Source organism: Schistocerca cancellata, chromosome 3 (genome assembly GCF_023864275.1).
Source record: "Schistocerca cancellata isolate TAMUIC-IGC-003103 chromosome 3, iqSchCanc2.1, whole genome shotgun sequence".
In the NCBI taxonomy this organism is placed as follows: Eukaryota; Metazoa; Arthropoda; class Insecta; order Orthoptera; family Acrididae; genus Schistocerca; species Schistocerca cancellata.
Genome location: NC_064628.1, coordinates 899,630,556 through 899,655,112, shown reverse-complemented (window position 1 = coordinate 899,655,112; position 24,557 = coordinate 899,630,556). Strand labels below are relative to the sequence as shown.

General features: G+C 37.4%; 1 protein-coding gene across 4 annotated transcripts in view; it reads right to left on the bottom strand.

The window, feature by feature from the left end:
- Positions 1-23,480, bottom strand: part of LOC126175973 (nuclear receptor coactivator 5) — a 156,016-nt gene extending 132,536 nt beyond the window's left edge. For 3 of the 4 annotated variants that reach the window (XM_049923069.1, XM_049923071.1, XM_049923073.1), the window contains exons 1-2: positions 23,343-23,480; positions 22,974-23,146 (exon numbers count right to left, since the gene is read on the bottom strand). In XM_049923069.1, the coding sequence (XP_049779026.1) occupies positions 22,974-23,130 (157 nt within the window). In that variant the 5' untranslated portion in view covers positions 23,131-23,146; positions 23,343-23,480. Of the gene's footprint in view, positions 1-22,973; positions 23,147-23,309 lie in introns of all 4 variants that reach the window. The other variant, XM_049923070.1, reaches the window with a different exon arrangement.
- Between the last annotated feature and the right edge of the window lie 1,077 nt (positions 23,481-24,557).

Sequence of the window (24,557 nt, the reverse complement as noted above, 5' to 3'; positions counted from 1 at the left end):
GGTCGATAGACACACAAACAAACACAAACATACACACAAAATTCTAGCTTTCGCAACCAACGGTTGCCTCGTCAGGAAAGAGGGAAGGAGAGGGAAAGACAAAAGGATTTGGGTTTTAAGGGAGAGGGTAAGGAGTCATTCCAATCCCGGGAGCGGAAAGACTTACCTTAGGGGGAAAAAAGGACAGGTATACACTCGCACACACACACATATCCATCCGCATATACACAGACACAAGCAGACATTTGTAAAGGCCTTTACAAATGTCTGCTTGTGTCTGTATTCATCTATTGGTCTCCCTCTACAATTTTCACACACGACACTTCCTTCAAATAAAATGGACAAATTATCAATTGTAAAGGCCTTTACAAATGTCTGCTTGTGTCTGTATTCATCTATTGGTCTCCCTCTACAATTTTCACACACGACACTTCCTTCAAATAAAATGGACAAATTATCAATTGTAAAGGCGTTTACAAATGTCTGCTTGTGTCTGTGTATATGCGGATGGATATGTGTGTGTGTGCGCGCGAGTGTATACCTGTCCTTTTTTCCCCCTAAGGTAAGTCTTTCCGCTCCCGGGATTGGAATGACTCCTTACCCTCTCCCTTAAAACCCAAATCCTTTTGTCTTTCCCTCTCCTTCCCTCTTTCCTAACGAGGCAACCGTTGGTTGCAAAAGCTAGAATTTTGTGTGTATGTTTGTGTGTCTATCGACCTGCCAGCGCTTTTGTTTGGTAAGTTTCATCATCTTTCTTTTTAGATATATTTTTCCTACGTGGAATGTTTCTTATATATATATATATATATATATATATATATATATATATATATATGTCTGCTTGTGTCTGTATATGTGTGGATGGATGTGTGTGTGTGTGTGTGTGCGCGAGTGTGTACACGTCCTTTTTTCCCCCTAAGGTAAGTCTTTCCGCTCCCGGGACTGGAATGACTCCTTACCCTCTCCCTTAAAACCCACATCCTTTCGTCTTTCCCTCTCCTTCCCTCTTTCCTGATGAGGCAACAGTTTGTTGCGAAAGCTTGAATTTTGTGTGTATGTTTGTGTTCGTTTGTGTGTCTGTCGACCTGCCAGCACTTTCATTTGGTAAGTCACATCATCTTTGTTTTTAGATATATTTTTCCTTCGTGGAATATATATATATATATATATATATATATATATATATATATATATATATATATATATATATAGAAACATCCCACATGGGACAAATATATTAAAAAAGATGCTGTGACTTACCAAACGAGAAAGTGCTGGTAGACAGACACAATAAAAAACACACAAACACTCACACAAATTCCAAGCTTTCGCAACCCACGGTTGCTTCATCAGGAAAGAGGGAAGGAGAGGGAAAGACGAAAGGATGTGGGTTTTAAGGGAGAGGGTAAGGAGTCATTCCAATCCTGGGAGCGGAGACTTACCTTTTGGTTCTTGGACACTTGGCATATTATTCACCTTTCCCTACAGTTTGAGATGTGACACGTCAGTTTTGATAAAAAGAATATATCATGTCTTGTGAGCCTTCACAATGATGAATGATGCTTGTAAGATTTGAAGAGGTTTGCGGTATGTGCAGGTGTGATGAAAAACATGAGAGCATTAAATCTAAAAGGTGGGACAGTGAGTTAGCATCTCCATCTGCTGTGCAGGCACTTGGTCCTTCATGTTGCAGCTTGGAGGTGTTTTGCAGCTACAGAGAAAAGGGTTATCACGACAACAATGTAAGAGGTGTGACAAGTAAAAATCTAATGAAGTGTCCATTGTATCTTGTCTGAACTAGGATGATGCACACATCAGTCAGTTGTAACAACATATTTTTTATAACAGTGAAAGTTACTGTGAACAGAAATAGTGAGTTTTTCTATTAAGAACAGTTAATACAGGAGTTCAAAATTGAATTCTTCTGCATTATTTAGATAGTCTGGAAGTCTTTCAGCGCCCAAACAAATCAATGAGAGACAAAGTTCATAAACGGCAGGAACAGAGTTATTTGGCCTTGGTCTGCCAGTCTGAAACAAAAAGACATCAACGTAGGTGACCGTCAAAATGTTCATTAGTGCATGTCATCATCGAGGCCATGCAGGTGACACAATTTTCACAAATCACACTTCCTTGACCACGTTTCATTTCATTCGGTGACCATGACATGGAGGTGTTGATGGAAGAGAACAATAATTGGAACAAGTTTCTGAGAAAAATTTTTGGGTCAGAAAGTGCAAAAATGTGTAGTTGCTCTGGAGAACTGACATCAACAACAGAGAAAACGTCTGAGTAGAGACATGATGCAGTTCCATGGATCACCTGACATACACAAGAAACGTTAACTTCATATAAATTACGAAAGAAGAATTTTAAATTTTAACACAGAGTTAGACAATCATCATCATGGTTGTCTATAACAACAAGATCAACAACTGTAAATACACCCATGCTAAAGCAATACAGGGCACAGCAATAGAAGAAAATTTGTTCGATGACACAGAAGGTTTCCTGTTTGGGATCTGAGGACAACAGGTCTGGCTTCCATTGTCAAGAAGAACATACTAACCAACTCTAGTGCCTTTATCTTTTCTGAAGTCAACCTGTTCACCATCTAACAGATCCCCAATGTTTTCGATCCAGACTTCTGTACGTAATTTTTGTCAGCAACTTGAATGCCTGAGCTGTTGAGCTGATTGTGCAACTACTTACGTTTGTCTTGCTATCTTCAGAAGTGTCTACATGAGGTATGTGTGCAAAACCCAGATGGTGTGCCCTCAATCTCACAGATTCTACACACCAACATGAACAGTAATTTGGTTGCCACTTCATCCAATGACTAGAAATTCCAAACGAACGTCACCTATTCCATCTGCCTAGTTTATTAGAAAGTCTTCCAAAGCTTTTTCAAACTGTTGACTCCAATATTGGACCTGCTTTGTCTTCTAAATTGACTCCCATGGCTTCTTCTATCATGTCAACAGATAGTTCCTTGCCATTCAACGTATTCGTTCCACCCATCTGCTCTCTCTCTCTCTCTCTCTCTCTCTCTCTCTCTCTCTCTCCCCCTCCCTCTCCCTCTCCTCTCTGCTAACAATGAAATTTTGGTTGTGCTTTGATGGTATCTTTTTTTTTTTAAATTTCACTGAAGCTGTTTTAACTTCTTTATGGCATCATCAATCCTTCCAATGACCATCCACATTTTGATTTCTTCACATTTTTTATGCGGCCATTTCACTTGGTTTCCCTGCACTTCTTATTTATTTAATTCCTTAATATCTTTTATCACTGTATTCCTGTCATTTCCTGAATATTTCTGTACTACTTTCATTGATCAGTTACAGTATTTCTTCCATTACAAAAGTTTTCTTCACAGTTACCTTCCCTGTGCCTATATTTGTCTATCCCACTTCTGACTGCACTTTTTAGAAATGTTCTTCCCTCTTCAACTGAACCGCCTACCATAGTATTCATTACCATATTATCCACAGCTGCAGAAAACTTCCAAAGCACATAATCATTCCTCAAAACCTCAGAATTCCAGTGTTTCACACTTCGACTTTTCCTATCAATTCTCTTAAAACACAACCCACTCTTCAACATTGCTAAAATGTGATTTGAATCACTCTGCTCCGGCATACACCTTAGAATAAAGTGTCTGACTTTGTTGTCTCTCTCATCATATTGCAATATATATTTCTGTATTTACCTCTTCCTCTTGTGATTCTTGAACAGTATTTGCTTGAAATTAATGCACAACTCAATAAGTCTTCTCTTCTTTCATTCTTATTGCCAAATGCATATTCTCCCGTGACTCTGTCTTCTGTTCCTTCCCCTACAAACAGCATTTTAATTCCCAATGATTATCAGATTTTCTGCTCTATTTACGCACTGAGTTACCCGTTCATTCAATGTCACACACTTTCCCCCTGTATTCAGCCTCTGCTCACAACTTCGGCTTGTATACTTGAACTACTGATTTTGGCTTGGTTCACTGCTAATTCTTACGTGAATAATCCTATCATTGTTCACATTACTTCACTCTCTGACTTATCTTCCTACTGATAAAAATTAAGTGTATGTGATTTCTATTCCAACAGTATTTTTCTATTATATTAACAACAAATAAAAAAAGAGCCAACAAATTAAATAAATACAATGTAGTGTTGACACCAGAGCTATGTACTGAACATAATGTGAACAGTTTCATATGTATCAGAAAGCCTGGCATTATTCTTTACATTTATCAAAATATGTCTTTTAAATTCAGCATTCAACACCATTTTCACACATCATTTGCTATTTGACTCACATGCATTCCCACACCAAATTTTCATTCTGGTTGGTTTCTTTGTGTTGGCATCCGTGAGCAAAACACTGAAAGACACAGTACAAAGACTAGCAGCAACACACATGAAAGTAATGCACTATGCAGAAACAGATGAAAATATCAGATACTGTTTGAATAAAGCTTTGCCAAAGAATCACAAACTACTCACATCCAACAAATCCTACATTATCAGACCCAAACACATAATAATGGAATGACCAAGTAACAGTACCAGTAATTTATTTGTCCAAGACATTTTCAATGCTACAGGATCTGCTTGTAATACAAGTAGAAAGTCACATATACTGACATATGAAAACTGACATATGCGTCATGAGGAGAGGACAGGATTATGCAAATGCACAGTATTTTCACAGAAAAGCTCAAATAATGTGGTATCAGAGTTGCCGCTGTTAACTGGTTTCCATCCCACATAGCTAAAAGAATGCAGAGAGTAGCATTAACAAAACCCGAGGAGATAACACAATGAAACTGCATCTTCAAAATAGAGAATAACCACTACTTGTGTACCACAGGGACCAATGTTGGCTACACTCTTGTTATACCTCTGATTACACGGAAATCGTTGCTACAATCCAAATAAAAATGCTTGATATTCGACATACAAGGCCCTTAGACCACAAATGTGGTAACTAACATTATTCCTGTTCCAAGATATTTAATGATTTAGCTGTCAACAGATAGATGATCATGCTTACAGCAGAAATTTCTCCTGCTACCTATGTGGCTGCTATGTGTGTTACAAATTACACCATTTGTTCTGTTAACAGAATTGTTGGACAAGATCCAACCCTATAAAAAGAGGGAAATACGAGTTAACCACTTGGGGCATGGCACTACAGCAATGGCACATCAGCTGCCAGCTATGACTGGTTACGGATCTCACAACAGGGAGTGGACTATCAACACTGACACAGAGAGGTCTTGCCCGCTACAGCTGGCGGCAGTAGAATGGGCTGCCGGCAGTGTCCAACAATGGTATTATGGTAATAACTAATACTACAAAGAAAATTTAAAATATACATAAAATTTTCTTGAAAATTACCAACAGATTTTCTGTAAATGAATTAAAGTAAAATGCATGAAGACACACAGAGGGACCACACGAACATGCTGTCGACACAACATAAGCAAACATAAAATACTGCTCAGAAATAAGTGGAAAGACCTATTATTATTGTCTCATTACTAGGGCCCGGATTTTAATTACCTAAAAAACAGTGAAATATGCAAGCATTTATGACCTGAAACTTACATAAATATGACCTTAAAAAATAAAATAAAATATGGTTCATACCCCTGTAATAGACCTAGATGCAAGACCTGTCCCATACATCCTCCTACCACGACCCACTCCAGTCTGGTCACTAATATTACCTATCCCATCAAAGGCAGGGCTTCCTGTGAAACCAGTCATGTGATTTACAAGCTAAGCTGCAACCACTATGCTGCATTCTAAGTAGGCATGACAACCAACAAGCTGTCTGTCCGCATGAACAGCCACCAACAAACTGTGGCAAACAAGTGGACCACCCTGTAGCTAAACACAGTGCCAAACATGATACCCCTCATCTCAATGACTGCTTCACAGCCTGTGCCATATGGATCCTTCCCGCCAACACCAGCTTTTCTGAATTGTGCAGGTGGGAACTTTCCCTGCAATACATCCTATGTTCCCATAACCCTCCTGGCCTCAACCTTCGTTAGTCACTGTCCAAACCCATCCAGCCCTCTCTCTGTTCCCATTCCAGCACTGCACAGCCGTCCTTTCACCGCCACACCCAGTCTTTTAATTTATTTTTATTTCTCTCCTTTCCGCTACTTACCCCCTCGACCCTCTGCACCTTCTCTCCTATCCTCCGTCTAAACTGCAACATTTCACTGTCCACCACGCCTACCATGCTATCCCTCCCCCTCCCCGTCCCAGCCTCCTCCTTACCCCCACCCAGTCGCCACTCCCATCATGCACTGGTGCTGCTGCTCCCAGTGTAGTTTCAGCTCTCTGAGACTGGAGATGTGTGTGCAAGTTGCGCTTGCCCTTGTGTGTGTGTGTGTGTGTGTGTGTGTGTGTGTGTCTACTGCTGACAAAGGCCTTAATGGCCAAAAGCTAGGACTGTGTGAATGTTTTTATTGTGCCTATCGCGACTCAGCATTTCTGTTATATGGTGAGTAGCAACTTTCCTTCTCTAATATTGTTAAATTCCATCCTGGATTTTCCATTGTCTGGCTTAATAGAAGTTAATTTAAAGCATTCTTGTTTGTTTATTTATGTTTTTATTCACAAAATTCACTTCTCAAAATATTGTAAGTATAGTTCTTTCTTCCTGTAGGGTTTGTGGCTAATTTGCACCTATTTTTTGAATGTCTGAATATTTTATTTTCTAAACACAAAGTACAGTGAAAAGATCGTCTATCGAAACAGTAAAACAATGTTTTTATTTCTACACAGTATTTAAAGCGTTTCACATTATTTAATACCGTATGTCAATATTCAGTATCTGCAAAGTTGGACTGGATCACAAGGTGCATTTTCAGGTTTTCCATTATCAAAGATCTACAGTTGTCGCTGAGGATAGCTTTGCACCTGGAAAAGCTCCTCTCCACTTCACAAGACATCACTGGAGCGTATTTGAAGGCAGCCAGGTCACTGGAGTTCAGCTCTGTTTCAGTATCTTCAAATGTTGTAGCATTCCCTCAAAGACTGTCACTAATTTTGCACAGTGTAGGATATCCATTGCAACTTGGGCTTTCACTTTGTCAGCCACATGATCACGAGCTCGACCCAACTCACTCTGCACATGTTGCACAATACTCGAGGCCTCACATAGCTGAGTGCCAACAGCTTCCAGTCGTTTGATGGCTTTTGATATCACTGAAAAATTGGCGTTGATGTATGCCAAGTTTCGAGACACTGTATCTGTAAAAACTTATTTCACAATTTTGATAGCATTTGATGCATGGCTATCAAGCTCACAGAAGATTGTCTTTATTTGGGTGTAGTTCGTGCAGTAATACTCAGCAGCTTTAAGCCAAGAACCCCATCATGTAAGAACAGGTTTAGGTGAGACCCGTAGCGGAGCCTTCACATAGATTTTCTTGCCACAGGAAATTAATTCGTCCACGTCAGGGTAATTTGATCGCACCTCTTCGGCAACTCTGTGCAATGCATGTGCAAGGCAAGTGGCGTACACCATACTGGGGTAGAGAATCTGAAGCCCTTTGGCTGCTTTAGCCGTATATGAAGAAGCATCTGTTACAAGCAGCAGAACATTGTCTCTTTTCACACCATCCGGCCACAGTAGCTTCAGGGAGTTGTCAAACAAAATAGCAATTGTCAAATTGTTTACTCTATCGAGAGCTTCACACGTTAGTAGGAACATATCTCCAGGGCCATCAATTTTTAGAACACCACCAACAACATTTGCAATATATCACCCACTAATATCCGTAGTTTCATCTATCGACAGCCAGATCGTATGCTCAGCAATAGTAATTCGTATTTTGTTGAGCACATCATTGTAGCATACAGATAAATAGTTCTTTCTCAGTGTAGATTCATCTGGAACTGGATGTGTTGTGTACTTCTCCAAGAACCGTCCGAAGTGTGGATTCATCAACTTTTCCAATGGGATGTTGCAGGACACCATCATCTCACACAAATCCTTGCAGAATGCTGCACGGTTGACGATTGACCTGTTTGTTCAAATAATAGTGTTTGCCTGCTGTTATTTTCAGCACTTCGTTTCACACAGCTGTTGTATTTAGCGGTATTACAGTGTTGTTGCACATTAAAGCACTTTTCTGCACTAACTTTAACTTCACACAATTTACAAAATAATATTTTCCCATCAGTACTAAAGAACTTCTCTTTAAATTCTCAAACATATCCTCCCAACTTCATGCTGTCGGAGCACTTTGCTTTAGGCATGTTGAACAAGGCAAATGCTGTATTCAAACTGGTTACTGGGAACACCTGTGCGACTGCGATGATTATTACAGTAAAAGGCGCCTTTGTTGGCTCAGAGCGTATTGTCGACTCTGCACAACAATGTTTTATGTTCACGAAACGACTGTTGTGGTACACCGATTTTCTGCTACAGTCCTCAGAAATAAAGCCGTGTACTAATTTATCTGTTTATCTTCGAGGGCCCCTACCACCACGGCACAGTGCATCCCCAGGTTGTGGATAGGGGATACGGCCTTCAGATATGAAGGGTAGCTGCGAATACAAAAAATAAGCAGTCACAGACAGCCGGTGGGGAGTAGGTGATGGCGTGATTAACCATCCCTGTTTCTTCTTCTCTTACTATCAAATCTATTCATCAAGAATCAGCAACATTAATGGGCATGGGTCCCTTTGAAGTAAAATATTCCGGAGGTAAACTAGGTTCCCATTCTGATCTCCGGGCGGAACCTACTTCGAAGGGATTCAGGCCGAAAGGAACTTTCAGGTTGGGAACATGGAACGTTAAAAGTCTGAACAGACCAGGAACATTCCAGACATCATTAGACGAATTAGATAGATACGATGTAGACATTACAGCTATTCAAGAAATTCGGTGGCAGAGGGAGGGTAGCATAAAGAGCGGTAACTATACATTTTTCTATGGAGGTGCAGAAGCTCACAGTTTCGGAACAGGTTTCGCAGTACAGAGAAAAGTGCTTCACACAATCAGAGATATAAGGTTCATTAGTGACCTACTATCAGTTATAGTGTTGTCTGGCAGGTAGAATAGACTAGAAGTAATTAATGTACACACACCAACTGAGGACACTGAAAAGGTTGTTAAAGATGGCTTTTATGAAGAACTAGATCAACTGTGGGATGAGTTCTCCTCATATGATACAAAATTAATCATAGGTAATTTTAATGCGAAGATAGGAAAGGAGGAAGCATTCCAGCCTACAATTGGGAAAGAAAGTTTGCATAACATTTCGAATGATAATGGCACAAGGGTGGTTAATTTTGCTGTTTCAAAAGACATGATTGTTGAGAGCACATATTTCAAAAGAAAGGACATTCATAAAGCAACTTGTGTCTCTCCGGATAGACACACCCGTAACCAAATTGATCATGTTCTTGTAGATTGGAGATGGCACACTAGCATAGAAAATGTTAGGACTTTCTGGGGAGCAGACTGCACTTCTGATCATTTTCTTTAGTTGACAAAGTTCACCAAAGGCTACCTACAGCAACATCAAGGTGTCACAATGCAGAACTTGTTAGGTTCGACACTGACAAGCTAAATGATGAAAACTTTAGAAGGTACATGGTAGAAATTTCAAATAGGTTTCATGCTCTCAGGACACACGAAGATCAAGACGAGGATGTAAATAAACAGTAGATCACTGTGAGGAATAATATCAAAGAGGCAGCGAAAGTCACAATAGAGTCATTCCATGTCAAATCAACACACATATTTTACCTTACCCTCTTAGATTTTGCTGAAAGTTGGTGTACTTATAGTGGGCACTGAGACTAAGAAAAATACCAAATTTCAATTTTTTATCTCAAACCATTCCTGAAATATGGTTATGTAAACTTTTCGAAAACCAGCCAAGAATGTGTGAACGGACTTTTTTTAAATTGTCCTAGGAGCTGCCCTAATTGAGCTAGAGAACTGGGAAAGGTGTCATTTTGCAGCATTTTGCATGCTCTTTCTAGGGATATACAACAAAACATAGCTTCTAATTAATAACCTTTTTCAAAATACTAATTATTATTTTGATTTAATTTTTTTTTACAAAAAGTACATAATTGAAAATTTTCAATATATTTCCATAACTACTTCATACTATTATAAATCACATGGCAAAATATAAATCTGGGATGATGATGGGTTCATTGTTAAAAAAAAATTTATTCCAGGCTCTTGTTTTTCACTAACGGCCCTAGTTTGACCAAATTGACCTTTAACAAACAGGAATTTCTTTAAAATATACTGAAAGGTAAGTAAAAAAAGTATTAGAAATATCAAAACATCACCTTATTAAACCAAAACTAATCAGCATATTTTATAATTAAGTTGATTGCTTATTTTAATTTCATACAACTTCACTAACAGTATATTAACTGATATAACAAAAACAAGAAATTGAGCATTTAACTACAAACTGAAGTAAAATATGAATAAGTACAAGTATCTACATAATAGTTCTGGTCCATGCTGTTTGAAATGGAACTATTAAACAAATTAAATATGTAATGCTTGTTGTTGAGTGACAGGTATCCGCACATAGCTAAATATAACACAATAGGTACTAACAATAATTTTGAAACAACTTTCCATAAAATATACATTACCACTAACCTGATACAAAAATTAAGTTTTGAGTTGAAAGCAGTTTCCCAATAAATTGTCTTGGAACTTCACATATTACATTTTAATAAAGCTGACTGGGTTTGGTTTACATACTTTCATTAAGAATGTATGTTCTCCCTGTCGGAGTAAATGGATTCAGTTTTGTGCGAACATCCACAACAGACACCCACAGGACATCTGCATGTGCAGGATAAGTGAATGACTTAGCTGGTCCACATGGATGAAGAAAAGTTATTTTCATTTCATCAAGTTCTTCGTTTTTCTCTAAAATGTACCCAAGCCACCAGTTTCTGCCATATACCGTGGTGACATAGCCTGATACATCTTGTAACTCCAGTTTGTCTGGTGATGTAGTTACTTCCCTCTCCCAACTCTGCATATGACCTGAGAAGTATTTGACTATTAATTTTGATGTAGTGTTGGGAATGAAAGTGTGAAATTGCTGTGTTCCTTTGATTGTCAATGCCTCTTCAAGTTGGCTTTTTAAGAATATTTCTGAAGCAGCTTAGTCTTCTTGAGTGGAATATGCAAAATCAACATTTGTAATATTATCTACTGCCCACTCAAATAGATCTCGTGCGGTTTGGATCTGATTTTGGTATGGCCTTTGCAAACTTGCACGAGCTGCCAGTCTCTTTACTGAACCCCCTACTCCATCACAAGGCTCTTTCCCATGTGCTGTGGCTGAAAAGTACCACTCAGCTTTTATGTTGAAGTCTTCCTCATGAAGGCAAAGGTTCAGGAAGTTTTTCTTATTTTTATACTGAGCGGCAGAACCGTCAGAATAATAGTATATCTTTTTTTTAATCTTTTGAAATTTATTTGCTAGATATGAAATTAGCTTCTTTTGAAAGGTGTAAACTGCAGTTGTATTGTGCTCCAGGCAATCAGAAACAATGACAAAGCTCATATTCTCAATTTTGTCTTCCTGTTTGTAATATATAACAAAAGGATGAATGCTAATCTGTTGTCTTGTCCAGTGGAAACTCTGAGCTTCATCCTGTAGAACTATACTACAATTTTCTGAAAAATCACATATGACAACAAATTCAGATTCCATAAGGTTTTCTCTTGTGGAGTTAAAGGATGTTCGTTGTTGCTTGGCAATGAAGTCATGCCGAATCAAAGTCAACATCTTACTACAAAATAAATCTATGAATTCTTCAGAAGTTTTCTGAACAATTTCCAGATTACATTGGTCAACTGACATCCACTGTCGGAACTGAACTTGTTCAATTAAGTTTTCATGAAAAGAGTCTTTTAAAATTTTACGTATGACAGTTTCTCCTGAGAAGTATTCACAGTTTCCCATGTTGCAATCAACTGATGATGGGTTGCAAAGCATTTTTGCAATGCACTGCTTATAATTGTTTAAGCTGCTGTTTGTTACTGTATTTAGTTTGGCATTTTCTATCATTAATTTATGTTTTGGTGAGCTGTGCACACGCAAACAGTGTGTGTGCCACTCCGGCCAGCTAATACACAATGTTTTGGTCTCAACTCAGCAAATTTAGATAAACCTATTTTTATGTTAGGGAACTTATCTTTAAAATGTTTGTAAGCTTCTTTAAGGTTACACAAAATAAGTCTTTTTGATATTTGTGTTTTATTTCCACTTGTTTCTGTAATAGTCACACAATCTTTAATGCTTGGCATTGCCCTGCTAACTTCATCATTTTCATAAAATGAATGTACAGTTTTGACAGTTTCTGTTGGTAAACACTTCCCTGGTTTTGGGTTTGGACCTTCCATGAATCCTCTCTCTTTCAAAATTTTTTTGGACTGCAGAACAATGTAATTAGGAGCATTAAATTCCCTCATTATTTTCCTGACACTCCACTTTTCAAGTAAACTTGTAAGAATCATTAGTTTTTTTTTTTTTTTTTGCTCTACTTATAGAATTTTTAAAGTTTCTTTTAAGATTTTCAAGAACGGATTCATCAGTATCAGTATCTGACGAAGAAGTTTCAGGAGCAACAAAATGTTTACGTGTCATTGATGGGATTTTCTTCACTTTTGATTTGGCGTAATGCCTAGATGTTAGTTTTCTCTTGTCAATTGGGGACTCACCTAGTTCTTGAAGTGTTGTGTTAAATGTTTTAACAGCTACTGAAGTTGGAGTGAAGTCAGGGTCTTGGTCTCGGATGATTATCTCTGATCCAGAAGGTTCTTCTTCAACACTTTCATCATTGATGGGCTCTGGTGTATTTTTCAATTTGGTTACATCTTTCCTACATTTATCACAAATCTTGGCACCAGTCGGTATTTGAGGAAATAATTTGGGCATCCATGTTATGACATTTCTCAGTTTTTTTCTGTCTCTAAAAAATGATTTGACTTCTTCAATGGATTACAACACTGCACTCTTACAGCACTGCACTTTGTACTTGGTTCCATATTTATACAAAAACCACTTATAAACTTTCCTTCAATGTATATATTTACTTGGAAATGAACTATTAAATATAATAGATACAGACTGGTCAACACAGAGGTAACAATTGATTTGCACTAAAACCACAATAAAGCACAATAATGCTGTAGGCACACAAAGCCTTAAAAGGTAACAATCCAGACTACATCATCTCAACAATGGATCCAGTCTCTGAATTACTGTACAGACATCAAGCCCTATGTATACGGTCCTCTACTGACGTACTACCTTAAAGGTCTGTTTGGTCAAACTAGGGCCATTAGTGAAAAACAAAGAGTCCGGAATAATTTTTTTTTTAACGATGAACCCATCATCATCCCACATTTATATTTTGCCATGTGATTTACAACAGTATGAAATAGTTATGGAAATATTTTGAAAATTTTCAATTGTGTACTTTTTGTAAAAAAAAATCAAAAAAAAAAATTTTAATTACCATTTTGAAAAAGGTTATTAATTAGAAGCTATATTTTTTTGTCTATCACTGGAAAGAGCATGAAAAATGCTGCAAAATGACACCTTTCCCAGTTCTCTAGCTCAATTAGGGCAGCTCCTAGGGCAATTTAAAAAAAGTCTGTTCACACATTTTTGGCCAGTTTTTGGAAAGTTTACATGGCCATATTTCAGGAATGGTTTGAGGTAAAAAATTGAAATTTGGTATTTTCTTAGTTTCAGCACCCACTATAAGTATACCAACTTTCAGCAAAATCTAAGAGGGTGAGGTAAAATTTTTATTTAAAGTGTGTTGATTTGACATGGAATGACTCAATAGGTACAATTAAGAGGAACAGGATGAAACCGTGGTTTGATGAGGAATGCAAGAAATTGGTAGAGGAAAGGAGAAAAGTGCGATTAGATTGGGATAGAATGGGAGACAGAAAGCGAGAGGAGTTCTTAAACTTGAGAAGGGAAGTTGGTCGTAAGCTACGGGCAAAGAAGAGGGATTAGTTGAACAATCAAATTACAAAAATGGAAACAAACAGTAAAACAAAAAACATTAGGAAACTTTACCTAGACATAAATGGGTATATGAAGGGCTTCAAAGTTAGGACAAATGCACTTCGAGGGGATGCTGGGGGAATACTGACAGATCCCAGTGCTATATTAAGTAAATGGAGGGCGTACTTTGAGCATCTATTAAATGTACACCAGGAAGCAGGAAATGAGCAGGCGTACGAAATACATACAGCAGAACCCCAGACACCTGAGCCAACGTTAAAGGAAGTAAGAGATGCAATCAACAAATTGAAAAACCATAAAGTACCAGGATGACATTGCATAACTGCAGAATTAGTTAAAAATGGGGGACAGAAATTGGTGGAAGTAGTTCACAAAGTGATAACTAAAGTATGGAACTCAAGAGATGATACCTGAAGAGTGGCAGGAGTCGATTCTGATCCCAATTTTTAAGAAAGGTGACAAAATGAATTGTAGTAATTATAGAGGGATATCGCTATTACCAGTATGTTCCAAAATTTTCTCGAATATTCTGCTAAGCAGGCTTACGCCATACGCAGATGAAATTGTGGGGGATTACCAAGCCGGCTTTCGGAGGAACAGATCAATAGACCAAATATTCACCCTGCGTCAGATTTTGGAAAAGAAATGGGAATACAATAAACCAGTTCATAATCTTTTCATTGATTTTACAAGAGCATATGATTCAGTATTGCAGTCAAAATTGTACAGAATTCTTTTGGAACTTGGAATACCAAAGAAGTATGTTAGGCTTATAGAAACGAGTTTGAGAAACACAAAAGGTAGAGTACGTGTGGGGAAAATGGAGTCAGAAGAATTTGTAATAAAGAACGGACTTAAGCAGGGACATGCCCTGTCTCCGCTACTTTTTAATTTAGTCCTAGAATATATTGTACGAATGGCAGCAGATAATTCAAAGGGTGTGGATTTAAATGGAAATATTAAGATGTTAGGGTATGCAGATGATCTAAACATCATTAGCGATAGGAAAGAATCGGTAACAGCAACTGCGAATGCGTTAATCAAGGCTAGTGAAGATGTAGGTCTAAGGATAAGTGAAGACAAAACTAAATACCTGGTTACTACTAGAATGCCAACAGCAGTAGATCACGAAATGTTAATAGTTGGAGACATGCAGTTTGAAAAAGTGAACACATTTAAGTATCTAGGCATGGACATCACTTCGAGAAATGAGATTGAATCCGAACTGAAGAAGAGATTGCGGGCAGGAAATGCGTGCTACTTCTCACTGAATAGATTACTTTCATCCCGGATATTGTCTAGGAATTTAAAGATTAGAACATACAAAACTATTATTCTACCAGTTATGCTGTATGAGTGTGAGACTTGGTCTCTCACTGTGCAAAATGAAAAGCCATTTTAAGTATTTGAAAACAAAATTCTGAGGAAAATTTTCGGAGCAAAAAGGGATGACATTAGCGGAGAGTGGCGAAAACTGCATAACAAAGAGGTTCACCAACTCTATTCAAGCCCTGACATAATCAGTATTATTAAATCACGTAGGCTGCGATGGGCGGGTCACGTAGCTCGAATGGATGAGGGCAGGGCAGCGCGCAGAGTACTGGTAGGGCACCTAGAAGGAAAACATCCTGTGGGGAGACCGAGGCGTAGATGGGAGGACAATGTGAAGGCTGATTTGAGGAGCCTAGGTATTGAAGGTGAATGGAAGGAAATAGCCCAAGACAGGGACAGATGGCGAAAATACGTTGTTGCGGTAATGGACTCTCGAGTCTGGTACGACCAGTAAGTAAGTAAGTAAGTAAGTAAGTATCTTCCATAATAGCATGTTAAATATTGTCTCGTGAGCAACCTATTCATTTTCTTATTCGTGTGTCCCTTAAAATACGAGGAAAATGGTACATGCATTTTTGGCAAAAGTTGTTGGAAATATGACCTATTACATTAAAAGTTAGTCGCAATATGACCTATTACTAAAATTTGTTGAAATATGACTTTATATGCACAATCAAAATACATTTTTCAACACTAAAATGCCTAGATTTGTGTATAAATTGTTCTAAAATTCACCCTATAGTTCAGAAAAAAACATGACTTGTCATTAAAATCCAGGCACTACTCATTAGGCCTACCCACTGGAAAGTTGCAACAACTTAATCTAGAAGTATGTCTGCAGAATGCTTTCAACCTGAATGATCACATAAAACTAGTTGCAGGGTAGGCAGTTGCTAGGCTGAATTACAGGAAGAATCCTACAGAAACTTAATACATACAAGAAATAGGTGGCTAAAAGACAACCTCATACATTTAATTCAAAAGTACTACTCATCAGTTTGGGACCTTAAGAGATATCTGCAGAATTAATAGAAGACCCAAAGGTAACCCAACTGGAGAAATTTCAGCTTATATGCAGGCAGATCAACAGTCACGTGGATCATTTGTGGATGGATTGACAATGGTACACTTGTATGTTCCAACACATATAAAACGCAATAATGCCGTCACTACATACTCATGTCAAAAACCACAAATAAAAATAAAAACAACACAAAAACCTCTCACTCCAAGAATAAAATGAAACCAATGGAACAAGTGCAGGAAATAGGAAGTTTAGGGTGGTGACAAGCTAAATATGAAACACTGCACCAACCACACAAAATCTCAACTTACAACATGACACTACAGCCACAAAACCAACATATTATATGTTTCACTTGACCTATATAGCTCAAACAAAGGCCACAATGCCAAAAAAACAACAATTACAACTCCGAAAAGTGGAATCTGACATTTCTGTTGACCAATATAGCTCAAATGCAGCTTACAACACCTAGTGGCAAACTACTAATTTAAAAAAATAATATTAATAGAAGAAACCACAAACATCACACACCTATATAACACACAAAATGCCACCCAAAACCAAAACCTTAACAACTCAAAAGCCTCAAAATCCCCATACTCCCTAGACCATTTAAAACAGCCAAAATACCAGAAAAAATTACACACACACACACACACACACACACACACACACACACACACACACACACAGAGAAAATGACGACCACAAAAGTAAATCAGACCTAACAAAAACATCAAATGCACAAACAAAAGAAAAAAATAGACATAATAATTCACTGAAAACAAAGCAAAAACTTCCAAATCCACGTTACAGCACTGATTACCCAGACTTAAGTAAACCCACTCAAATGAACCAAATACCACATGTTAAACTCAACAAGTCAACATCCAACACCAGAGGGCACCATCAAAAACAACACGATGTCTACAAACATGAACCAACTAAAAACACCATTCCATATCACATCACACACCACAACACTACTATGTCACAGGTTAAAGCAGACAAGTAGAATCGGATGCTTCCCATGACACCTGTCATCCTGTAGTGTGAATTGTCTTGCACGCTACAGATATATTAACAGTAAACATGCGCTAAAATGATAAAATACTGCCAGTTCATATTTATTTCACACTGCTGCTCAATAGCAAAGGAAGCAGTGTGCTCAGACTTCACTAATCTTCACCAAAGTTGCTGGCTCTTTGGTCGTATGCCTATTTGATAGAAGCAAAGAAAACCTTTAGGAGGATTTCTATTTCAAGCCTTCAGGAGGATTTCTGTCTCCAATAGCAGTCAGTGAATAGAGCCTACAGCGACAGTGATTACAATGAAATTATTGCTTCTGTTACCCACCTTAAACTATGCGCAACACATCTGACTCTCTATGGCCATACTGCAAAGTACAAAATATTAAGGTTACACTGTGTTAATCATAAGAATAAATCTGATGTAAACATTACACCACGTATTCTTCTGCTTTTGCTGAATCTCATTGGATTTAGTTTCACACAGAGCGGAAGCCTTGCTGTGTCCAGCACAGTCAAGTATGATCGAAAGTATACATTTTATGTTGTGTTACACACACACAGACTGAGCGATAATGGGGGACAACAGATTTACTGGCACATCTAATTTTGACAGCATGGACCAGCTAACTGGTCAAATTAACATGCATTGATGTGAGTGGTTGCAGTTCAGACGTAGAAAGAGACAAGCAGAGAAGCAATATGGCTTCAAACATCCTTTAATTTTTAAAGAAAATGAAATTATTTTCAGGAAGACACTAGCACTATCACATGCTTCTTAGATGACCAGACAGAAAGCACAAAACACTCTTGTTCTCACCTAAAACAGTATTCTAACTACAAAGAAGAGTGATGGAAATTGCTAACTTAAACATAGGGTAATTTTTCTAAGCGAGCTATGTGTGACACAAAAGCATACTGAAGGGATTTCACTGCATTGTTAAATACTGACCCCACTGAAGGGATTAATTACAGTCAGTCGTCTGCTAACTCTTAGTCCTTCCTTATCTGAACTCAATAAATACATTTCAGTTCTGGAACTGCCATCTGCTACATTGATAATGAGCTGATCAACAACAGAATCCATGAAGCCACCAAGGCATCATATTTTCTCCTCTTCTTTTACGATATGCCATTCTACAACCCATTAGCGTTCAGCAGTGACATGTGAAAAACCTGTGTGCATTAGTTCCAGTCTGGCAACTTAACAGTCTTGTCATTTCTCAAGACAAACCTCGTAACTTGGCTCCAAATCAGTTCTGTTGGGTTCATATTGTAACTGTACAACAGGAAATGTAAAAATGCAGCATTTGTATGGGAGTGCCTGATGCTGTGAAAATGATTGTTTTCATGTTTCTATGACACTTATCATTCCGGCTCATGTGAGACTACATCTAAGATATAAAACAAAGGACATAGCCAAAATAATGAGTATTTTGTTTTTCAGTTTTGACCTAAAAAAATTAAACTGCTACATTTTCTTAATTTGAGCAACATTTATTAATAATTTTTCATAAAATATCGATAAGTAAGAATTTACATTTGAAACGAAAACAGCAATTCTGCATGAATTATAAACGAGAAGATATGTATTATTTACAAAAACATGTACATGAATTTTACAAGTAGATGTAGGTATTTCAAATGGAGGGGGGGGGGGGGGGGGGATTGACCAAGGCCTGGGCCAGATCTGAACCAGCGAACCATGAGGTGCACCATATTATCAATCTAGTATAGTAGCAATTCCACTGTACATCTAATGTGTATTTGTATCTCAACAGTATCAAATACAGTCCATCAGAAACCTTCAAAGGCAATTTTTTCTGTAAATTTATATAAAAAACGTTAAGAACAATCTATTCTCGGCACTCTTCAATCGTGTTCCACAAGCATGCTTCACTATGAAGCAGGAAGCAGCCTCAGCCATTTTTATACTGCGTATTAGCAGCCTGACAATCAGAGCACAACAGTACAGGGACTGTGACTGCACATGACTTTTTAAATAAAAACTACACAGGTAAAGAATGAGTAAGAAAAAACGTTGACGGCTGTTAATACATTAGAACATCTTAAAAATTCCATTTAATGTAACTTAGTAATTAGGTATCTAATACATAGGAAGGACTTACTTCCATTTGTGTTTATTTATATCAGGTTTATTATTATGATGAACAGATTACAGTGTCAAGGCATCACTTACAACCATGTCGAGAAGAATTCAAATAGGCTATGTGTTTAGTGTAGGGAAAAGTATACAAATTACTTCAGAAAATCTTATCTATTGCTCCAAGGTCTGCACATTACAACTGTGGAGGAACAAGTTTTCTACACATACAAAAATTATTGAGAAAGAAATGACATTTCCCTAGTTTTGGCCATGATATTTCATTTCCCCACTTTTAGCCATCACATATTACAACAAAATTGAAGTTTTAAACACATGTAGAATCCATTTTATAGACAGTAACTTGCTCCTTATACCAGCATATACGAAAACACACACATGTACATAAAGTAGGTAAAAGTTACAGCAATTGACTGGAACGGTAAAACAATTAGTTGTTAAATATTGGCTTAGAAACTACTTAAATTACCATCCAGACAAGCACTTCTCCTATGCATGTCAATGGACCCACGAAAATTTGTTTTTGGGATCATTCTTCTCACATTGAGGGCAAATCTGACAATTTCCCTAAAATATCTTTAGTCGTTATATTAAAATATCCAATTTAAATGTGTTTAAGACAAATTTTATGAGCATCAAAACTTTTATTAGAAAGTATTTTCATAAGAACAACCACATACTATGTTATCATCTAAACTACTGGCGCCGTCCGTTCTTCCTCCTCTTAAGAAATTGTTGGCCTGTCACCTACCTGTTTTCTGTTTACCAATGGCTTTCAACTAATTCCTTCATAACTTCTCTGCTCCTTTTTTAATGCTCTTTTTCCTGTTTTTCTTTCCTCCAACTCATATTTTACCCACTTATCATCAGTCACTCGGAGGACAGCATCAAAATGTTTTTCTACGTACTAAAATTACTCTTAACTCATCATTTGAGCAATATGATCCACACTGACTGTTGAAATCATGACAGCAACCAAATAATGAGATTGTCCGAATTTTCATTTAGTGTTTTTCAATTTTCATTTTTCTTTGAATAAATAAATTGAATAAATACAGGTTAACAATAGTGTTTTTTAATAGGTTTTCAACTTTCATTCAAGCTCACTCCCCCACTTTTAAAAATATTATTTTGAACGTTTTAATTCAAAGGCAATCAAAACATTTCAACTGCGTATATATACATTGTGATAGAAAGTTTAAATTTACAAGTTATTGCCACTACCTAATTTACTCAGAAAATAAATAATTTACAGTAAGATGCAAAACTTTAAATTTGCTCTCCTGAGTAAGTTGAATTTTGGACCAGTTTAGGGGGTACATACACTGATCACGAGAAAAGTACCTATTTTTGAAGGAAATGTGTATTTCTGAAGATACAAGCATACAATGCAAAAAACTTTTGCTTATTGAGTTCGAAAGCCCACATGTCAGACAGTCGCAAAATTTTAGAAATGTCTAAATGACTGCCAGCAAAAAATGACATTTTCCTGATTTAACATTACTTTCTACAGTCCCTGCCAAATCTCGCCATCTTCCCTGTAGTTTTCGTCAGCTTCATCTCGTTGTACCCAACACAATTCCCATTTTCACACACCATATCATTCTTCAAAAGACCTTGTTACCTAGTCCATTGTATTGAGCTTTGGGTGTTCTCCGTAACATGGTATAAATCTTCCATTACAAAGTCACTCTGGAAAATTTCTCGCCATTTTGGCACACACAGTAATATGCGATACTTAAAAACAGACAGCCTCAACAGGAAAATTTAGGTTGTTGGGCGCACTGATCAAGATACATAACTGTGAGCAACAGGGACATGTACCACATGCAACATTATGCAAAGCCAACAATAGCTATCATGGTTACGATGTACGAAACTGTAAGCATTACCTATGGGTAAGGAACTCTGTGAATAAATATATTAAAGTGTCTGCAGCATCCTGTCATAGCAACATGAATAAGTTGGTGAAAGCACACAGTTAATTTATATATTTTTATTTTTTTATTTTTTTCAGCCATATGAAAATAAGTACTTTTTTGGTATTCCGTGCAAATATATGCTTATATCTTCAGAAATACACATTTTCTTCAAAAATAGGTATTTTTCTCGTGATCAGTGCATGTACCCCCTAAACTGCATAAGGTGTCTCTAAGAAATTCAAAATCTGTACTTTCAGTAAGTTTCAGCACAGAGCTTTTCCTTAATAACTGGAAACCCCGCGTTCCAACATTCTATAATCCCCCAGAGATTCTTATGGAGATAAACTAGAAATTTTAATAATACGTGTTTCTTGGAATATTGTAGTTTGTTTACATTTAAAACTTTATTCCCCTATAAATAGTTTTCGGCACATTTTTAACTTTGCTGGGAGAATATTGAAATCCTTATTCTTTGGCTGTCTCAATATCCCTATAAATAATGGCCAAATATCTTTGAGTTAAAAAATGCTACATTTTCATATTTTCTACTGCATATTTCACTACGTTAAAAGCACAGATATGGTAAAAATTATGTATCGGACACCCCTTGAATTTTTCAGTACTGCGCAGATCTAAACATTACACTTCACTACCGGTCAACCCAACCAAACTTATCTTCCAATCTAACCTAGACGTTCGGCCGCACTACAGATCAGTCTGTCACACAACTAAGACTTCTGGACAAGGGGGGTCCAATGCATAACTTTAGCTGATAAAATAATGTGAGTTGCCACGGCTATAGGCTACTATCAATTAGGTCTATGTTGTTAATAATACACTGTCATAAGGGTAGGATGGGTTGATATTCAAAACACTTAAAAATTCACTAACTACATCAAAATAATTGTAATTGTATTAATGGCAAAAACTGGAGCCTTGACCCCATTCTGTGGAAGATAAAATTTGCTGTCAAACTGCTATAGTGGCAGTGAATAGTTGCTACCACTTTGTGACACGACACAGCCAACTAACCCTGTCCATGACTGCAGCTCTGTTAACTGCAGTTCCATCATTCGCACAATATAGTCATCACAGCTACAACTGCTGGCCTGCTATAATACAGTCCTCCAAATACACAATCTTCCTAGAAAAGTACCACAAAAACGTAGCTAGCAACACATGCGTAATTAATGTGCAATGTTATCCATTGTAAAACTACAGGAATATGATTTCGGCCAAAAAGGTTGTAGAGCCGCAAAACGTGCTTCCAAGAGCATAACAGCACGGTGTAGGTGTGCCACGGCTTCTGACCAATCATCGCGTTTGTGTTAGTTTACATCCGACTTATTCTCACGATCAGAAAACCACAGCTACCAGATCTACGGTTCTCAATAATTGTGTGGCCTATTTCTTAAGCACTATGATTTTAAGCATAAATTTTATAACAGTAAACGAAATAGTCAAGACTTACCAAGAATTGGTCCGTACTTCCCAAACCTTTCTTCTATATCTTGCTTTGAGACATCAGTTGGTGGTATATTTCCAATAAATATTCTAGAGTTGACGGTTGTCGGATCAATCATCATATTGTGAACATCACCTTTCATCACCTGTTCTCTGTAGCTCATTGTTACTGCCGAAATGCTGAAACGCCAAGAAGACTTATCTACACGCTTGTAAACACACGTAGCTTTTCCTTGTTTATTCGAGGTATTTCCGAAAGCAAAGACACCCGGTAACTACAAAAACTTAAAATGGCTTCTAAGCGGTGAACGCAATCGATTATCAAATACCCTTAAATTACTACCTTCCTTATTTGAAAACGGCAGTAAACACTCACTCAGCTTTCCCGAAGGTTGCACAACCTTTTATTTCGACTGCTTTCACACCCCACAACAACAAATACCTTTTACAGGCCTCTAATTTGGACCTACAAACAACGCTTTACGGAACAGCATTCCAGAGATTATATGACATATCTGCGCGCTGAAACAGAAGTTCCACTGTGCACAAGGGCTAGTTATTACTCACAAACTTCACATCTTTACAAATGAACGTCTTTGGAATAATTCATGCTAAGGATATCGTACTGGAGTGCGATTTATGTTCATGTGTTTGTTGAATCAGAAACAAAGTAAAATTATCAATTATTCAATAGATTTATTGACATAGGTCCTAAGAAATACTAGGATTTTGTAGCGGCACTGGTGCACACTACATATGCCGGAATTTCCACTCATCAGGATGTGTACTGGCTAACGTCGACGTATATCTGCGTAAATGCTAATACCTATACAGCATAAAACATGTTGAACAGTTATTTCCTCATTTTTCATTTTGGACGAGCGAACAGACTTCGATCAGACACTCAAGAATCATTCTGGTTCTTTCCAAACATGGTGTATGGATTTCAAGGTAGTGGCACTGCGGCACTTGCTGGTTAGGTCAGGGATCTCTATAGTCTGTAGATAGAGATCACTGCTCCAGCTGTGAAAGTTGTTACCGTCTGATATTTGGAACGACACTAGCGCCCCTAGCGATAGAAACCAATCCTCAAGATTAATGTTTCTACTTAATTAACAAAACAGTTATTATATTTATCGTTCCGTGTATCAGCAAATTACCAAGAGACATGACTTATTAGGTAATAAACATAAAAGCAGCTGAATCTTACGCATGCACGAAGAAATACTTTGGATTACGTGTATAATTGCAGTTTACTCCGCTGAAAAGAGAATGTAAACAAATACCGTATATCATTTATGAGAAGTTGTATGGAGCCTGCTGATTCGCTCATTCTTCCATTCCACTCGACTTACTAATCGGGAATATGTTTCTAAATGTAATTACTTTTGCTTCAAAATGGAATGTGTGGCAGATTCTTGGCGTTTGTGCTAAGATATAGCAACAATTGTGGAACTGGTTTCTTCAGTGCTGGAAAACAGTTTTATTGCTTTTGAGGTTTTATTATGACGTCTGTGTGGCTTTCCCTACTATAGTTGTGGTGACTTATTTGTCACGTTAATTAATCAAAATATTGTATTCCATACAAGTT